The 6,218-nt window shown below is 46.8% G+C and overlaps 1 protein-coding gene across 2 annotated transcripts; it reads right to left on the bottom strand.

Moving 5' to 3' along the window:
• Positions 1–1,697: 1,697 nt before the first annotated feature.
• Positions 1,698–5,923, bottom strand: LOC133652714 (uncharacterized). 2 transcript variants are annotated; one of them, XM_062051765.1, is made up of 2 exons: positions 2,909–5,923; positions 1,698–2,806 (listed from the first exon to the last, which is right to left on the bottom strand). In XM_062051765.1, the coding sequence occupies exon 1, from the start codon at positions 5,483–5,485 to the stop codon at positions 4,781–4,783; it is 705 nt and encodes a 234-aa protein (XP_061907749.1). In that variant the 5' UTR covers positions 5,486–5,923; the 3' UTR covers positions 1,698–2,806; positions 2,909–4,780. The 2 variants fall into 2 exon arrangements, with proteins under 2 accessions (XP_061907749.1, XP_061907750.1); XM_062051766.1 differs by having other exon boundaries at positions 1,698–2,722; positions 3,170–5,923.
• Positions 5,924–6,218: the final 295 nt, after the last annotated feature.

The following is a 6,218-nucleotide window of genomic DNA, read 5'->3' as shown; positions in this document are numbered from 1 at the left end:
TTGATCTTCTGTCTATCCTTCCAGTCAGGGATTTATTTATTTTGTTTCTATATGCAGTTAAGCACGATGCTATCACAGACGCGCTAGCCGCCGAACTCACCTTAACTTCCTCCGTCTCCGGGCCGCCAACCGCATCTGTGATCAGGTGAAGTGCTTCGTCGCACCGTCGATCGCTGGAACGCAGGTGAGCACGGGTGTTGATGAGCAGATGAGGGCTGGCTGGCGTAGGTGGAGAGCTAATGTTTTTAGCATAGCTCTGTGAGGTCCCGTTGCTAAGTTAGCTTCAATGGCGTCGTTAGCAACAGCATTGTTAACCTTCGACAGGCTGGAAAGCATTAACCGTGTAGTTACCTGTCCATGGTTTAATAGTATTGTTGATTTTCTATTTATCCTTCCAGTCAGGGGTTTATTTCTTTTGTTTCTATATGCAGTTAAGCACAATGCTATCACATTAGCTCGTAGCTAAAGTGCTTCACCGATGTATTGTCGTGGAGATAAAAGTCACTGTGAATGTCCATTTCGGTTTGCGACTCTCATTTTCAAGAGGATATAGTATACGAGGTGGTTTGAAATACAAATCTGTGATCCACAATAGAAAAAGGAGAGAGTGTGGAATCCAATGAGCCAGCTTGTACCTAAGTTACGGTCAGAGCGAAAAAAGATATGTCTTGCACTGCATTCTAGCCCGTCACTCTAACGTTCCTCATCCACGAAACTTTCATCCTCGCCCAAATTAATGGGGTAATCGTCACTTTCTCGGTCCGAATCGCTCTAGCTGCATTGAAAACAATAGGAAAATATGAGGAGGCGAACAACTGACTACGTCACGCTACTTCCGGTAGGGGCAAGGCTTTTTTTTTATCAGAGACCAAAAGTTGCGAACTTTATCGTCGTTGTTCTATACTAAATCCTTTCAGCAAAAATATGGCAATATCGCGAAATGATCAAGTATGACACAAAATGGATCTGCTATCCCCGTTTAAATTTAAAAAAATAATTTCAGTAGGCCTTTAATGCGCTGGGGTTCAGCCAGCCTGATCTCAGACCAGGACACCCTCCTCTCCAGTGCACCCTCCCACCTTGTCCATGCTCCCTGCTGCTGCATACCCACCATCCTGCTGGTTCGTTCCTCCTCAACCTCTGCATGCACCTCCTTCAGGACTAGCTGGCGTTTGTCTTTACCACGTGCCTTCTCATAGTGAGGTTGGGGGAAGGCTCCCAGCCCAGCCTGTGCCACCGTGCCCACCAGGGCCCTATGTCTCAGCCAAGACTCAGCAACCACCAGGCTTTCCTGAGCCCTCCACTTCCTGCCAGTTCGCACCACGATGCCCTCTGATGCCACTTTAGAGTCCTTGGAGTCACGAAAGAGCAAAGCTTCTCGAGTGCGAGAGACCCTGAACTCCTCGTCCAGGCTACTGAAAGGGAGCTGGAGCTTGTTTGTCTTCCCATACAGTGCTGTGCTGCACAGGCTGCGTGGAAAGCCCATCCATCGGCGGAGGTAGCTGCTGATCTTCCTCTCTAGAGTCTCCACTGTTAACAGAGGAACCTCATACAACAACAGAGGCCAGAGTATCCGGAGTAAGACACCATGCTGGTAAATCCACACATTAAACCGGCCAGGTAAGCCAGACTTGTCTACAGCCGATAACCAAGTCTCCAGTTCCTTGATGGTGGTTTGGATTGCTGCAGTATCCCCAGGGGTGCAAACTAACTTTTTGACCAACTCGCCAAGTGGCTAGTAGGTGAAAAAACATACTCGCCAACCATATTTTTTACTCGCCAAATGCCAAAACAAACTATTTCCTTTACCATTGTATTCCGCCATGTAGAAGTGTTCACGTCACATTAAAACCAATTCTACAACCAACCAGGGGCCACAGTATAGTATATAGAGTATATAGATTCTTTTTTTTACTATCCTATGAAACTAGAAGCAGGACGCATGATGCAGTGCAGATAAGATTTTAAAAGATCTGTATTCAATAAAATTTAAGTAATATACAAGTTTTACAGTGCATTGATTGCTACAAAGAATAAAGAAATAGTTAAATATTTTTCAACATTGTCTGGATATTTACATTAATTTTTTTACATTTAAACATTAAAAAATATCTGCATTCAATAAAATAAAAGTAATATGCAAGTCTGATTGACCGTGAACTGCTTGCTACAAAAAATATAGGAAAAAAATATTAAATCTGTTGCCAACATTGTCTGGATATAAATAATGAAAGAACATTAATGAAAGAACATCAGATTAACATATATAGAAAAAATTAACGTCTCAGAACTTCACCGCCCCTCCCCGTGTGTGTGTGTGTGTGAGAGAAAGAGCTTTGTGTGTGTGACATTGTGAGTGAGTGAGTGAGTGAGTGAGTAAGTGAGAGAGAGCTAAGTGTGTGTCGGTGTGTGAGAGCTGTAGCCTAGGTGGGTGTCTGTAAATATACAGACAGATAGTGAGTGAGTGAGTGACTGAGTGTGCGGGTTCTGTGTGGGTTCAGTCATCGTCAGAGTCACTGTCAGATAGTTCCACTACATCAGGCCTGATGTAGTCTTCTCCAGCTTCTGAGGTAGAGTCAGAGTCACTAATGTCAGTCACAGACAGGTCAACAGACTTATGTGGTGCTGCTGGTCTCTTCTTCCCTCCCTCCATGAAGTCTGGTCTGCGGCTGCGGATGATGTCTGTGTGCCACAGCCCTATGGCAACAGTGGGGTCGTAGGCCTCGATCTCTTCAGAATTAAGTTGAACCATGAGGAGATCAGAAAGAATGGCAGGTTCCAGACTCGCTCTCCAGTCAGATTTCACCTGTATTAAAAACACAAAGAAAATGGACACAGGAAATTAGTCACACGCACATTTTGTCTTTAGACCCTCACAAAACGTATCAAAATGATAGTGAGTGCAAACCTGCTTCATGGTGCTGAATCCTCTCTCACAGTCAGCAGAGGATGCCGGGAGATAGCACTATAGCAATATCAGACAAGTGCTGCTTTGACTCTTTTCCTTGTTGTTTAACTATCCAATCCTGCCACTGTAACATTACATCCAGACATCAAACTATATATCAACACTGTCACTGTCGATGTGTAACCACAATCATTAAACTGTCACTTTACATCCATGGCATTTGTAATGTAAATATAAACACAGGACACAGCTAACAATTACCTGCATTGCCAGACGTAGTCGGTGATGGGTCGACCTTTCTTGGCGATGGCGTGCGCATTTCGGAAAAGAAGCTTCATCTTCTGGGTGTTTACGTCCGAGAGTTTAGTGAGAACTTGCACCGAGGGCGCTTCATGGAGTGGGGCAGACTTGGCTTGCTTTATTTTCATATTTTTGTCGTGGTTGCGAGTGCCTTCATGTGATATTATACTTTCAACTTTCATCGAGGAGCAGCCCACAACAAAGTGACTCGCCTGACTTTTTTTGTCCTTTCCAAAAGTTGTGCACACAGTGCAAAACATGATGTTGTTCTTGACAGTCAGCCAGTCGCGTTTTTTCCCTGCATCGTCGTATAGCCACTTCGTCTGAAACTTTCTCCCCCCAGTTCCAGCGCTGGTCGGTTTGGGTTTCGCAGCATTCGCATCGCGACCCCCCTCCTCCTCCTCCTCCTCCTCCTCCTCCTCCTCCGTCCGTGCCTTTTTAGCTATGGGTTTCAGGAAGCGCCACATAACGATAAGATTTATAGGCTTAAGGCTAGGAAGAATGATTGTTAGCTATTAAGACTCGAGTAACGTTACCGGTACACTCTGTGACTGTCGCCTGAGAGATATCCCTGTAGTGCGCGCTCTAAGCTAACTACTAGGCTAGCTAACTGCCGTCTCTTAGCAACTAGTCTACGGAACGTCGAACGTGACATCACAACAAATATGTGCTTGGTAAAATAATGATCTCCGTGTTGCTTTAGGTACCGGTAAGCGCTGCATTATTGCTGTTGTGAACCTCACTTTTTCAACTCGCCAGCGTGGCAAGTTAGGCAAATATTTTACTCGCCAAAGCTAAAAATAGCTCGCAAATGGCGACTGGCGAGTGTTAATTTGCACCCCTGAGTATCCCTGAGACTACAGTCGAAGACCTTGCCCAGGCTCTTGACCGGTTTCTCTGTGATAGATGGGATTGTTGTGCCATCCACGAAGAAGCGGAACTTGTCTGCCAGTTTTCCCTTCTTCAGAACCATCGACCTGGATTTAGTTGGTTTAAAGCTCATTCTTGCCCAGGAGATGAGCTTTTACAGGCCCTGGAGTATCCATCTTGCGCCGGGCACTGATGTAGTTGTGACAGTGAGATCGTCCATAAAGGCTCTGATGGGGGGCTGTCGAGTTCCAGACTTTGACAGAGGGCCTCTGCATTCCGTTTCAGCTGCCTTTACTACCATGTTCATGGCTAGGGCAAAGAGGCAAACTGAGATTGTACACCCAGGTATAATGCCTTTTTCAAGCCTGTGCCAATCTGATGTTATGCTCCCGGAAGTGACCCTGAGCCTGAAGTTCCCGTAGTAATTCAGGATGAGGTCTTTGACCTTCTTGGGTACATGGTGTTGGTCCAGGGTAGTCTCCATGAGCTTGTGGGGTATGGAGCCGTACGCATTGGCAAGGTCAAGCCAAAGCACCCTCCCGCGCCTCCCTGATCAGCCGGGAAACTACACCGGTATGTTCCAGGCATCCTGACACACCTGGGATTCCACCTTTCTGGACAGAGGTGTCCATGTAGGCATTCTTGAGGAGGAAGTCAGTCAACCTTCTGGAAAGGATGCTGAAGAAGATCATTCCCTCAACGCTAAGGAGCGAGATGGTCCTTGGTGGAATTCTCTTCTTTAGGTATCCAAACACCCTCAGCCTGCCTCCACTGGTCTGCAACAGTTCCTCTGTGCCAAATCACTCGCAGGATCCTCCAAAGGATTCTAAGGAGTTCCGGGCATCGCTTGTACACCTTGTAGGGTACTCCACTGGGTCCTGGAGCTGAACTGGCTCTGGCTGCAGTAACAACCTCCTGGATTTCCTTCCAGGTGGGCTCGCTGGTGATGAAATTGACAGTGGGAGATGGTATGTCCAATAAGGCACTGAGGGGCCCTAACTCTTTCTCTTTTTCAGGGTTGCTCAGGTTGTTTTTCAAGAAGTTGTTAACTTCTTCTTTGGAGCAAACTAGATGCCCACTGCGCTTCTGCCCCAACAGCTGTTTGATAAATCCAAATGGATTAGCTATGAATGTAGTTCGTTTCCTGGCTCTCTCTCTCCTGCGCCTCTTGTGCCATTCAGCTCTACGTAGGGTCGTCAGTTTCTTCCTGATGATGTTCCGGAGTTCAGCCAATGGCGCCTTCTCCTCCTCAGATGCTGCCTTGTACTGCCTTGCCAGAGACCGGAGCTCCTGCCGCAGTTGATGGATCTGTTCTGCCCTGCGGTTCATGGTGTAGTTGGAACTGATGGGCTTGTCCTCTTCCACACCGAACCTCTCTGCTCCAGAAGAAACAATGATGGTGGTCATGGTCTGAAGCAGTCTGTCGACATTCCCTTTGGCTATTGATTCGATAATTCTGGCTGTGTGCTCGTCGAATTGGTGCCACACTTTGTGTTGGCTTGCAAGAGGCCACTTGATACGAGGCTGCTTAATTACTTTGCTGGGAGCTGGAGGGTTTATCACATGGAGGTTCTAGGCTCTGTGGGGTGTCTCCCGGCCGGGCTCCTCCGTCGTCTCACCAGGACTTGGTCCTGTGCGCTGTGTGTCACTCTCCTGCACCAAGCATTTCATTCGACCCTGATGGATTTTTAGGCCACGCTCGTTCTTGAGGCTCTTGCCACAGATGCATCTTATGTGTGTCATTGTCGTTAAGCCGTTTGCTAAAGTCGTCAACGTTGGGTCCGTCCTGTTGGGGAACTCATCTTCCCCCCTTCTCGGGTTCCCCTGGGGGTATTTCTCAGAAGGTCGTTCTGTAGCTTAGTTGGGTTTCTCCCTCACGGAAGATGCAGGTTGGGATGCTACCTCTTGCTGCCCCGGTCACCGTCTTTCCGAGCTGTCAATTGTCTCTCCAATCGTCACCAGTCTACTCCTGGTTGCCTCCCAGCCTGTTCCTGTGTGTCACTGGCTATGCCAGTCCGAAATGATTGTAAGATACATCCTCAGATGCACAGGGACACATCCTCAGGGATATATACTGTATGTATATATATATATATATATATATATATATATATATATATATATATATATATATATATAT

The sequence above is a fragment of the Entelurus aequoreus genome, linkage group LG06 (assembly GCF_033978785.1).
Source record: "Entelurus aequoreus isolate RoL-2023_Sb linkage group LG06, RoL_Eaeq_v1.1, whole genome shotgun sequence".
Lineage (NCBI taxonomy): Eukaryota > Metazoa > Chordata > Actinopteri > Syngnathiformes > Syngnathidae > Entelurus > Entelurus aequoreus.
This window is presented reverse-complemented; position numbering and strand designations above follow the sequence as displayed.

Bases quoted from the DNA above. Each gene is read 5' to 3' on its own strand.
- LOC133652714 (XM_062051765.1), bottom strand. From the start codon at position 5,485: ATGACCACCATCATTGTTTCTTCTGGAGCAGAGAGGTTCGGTGTGGAA.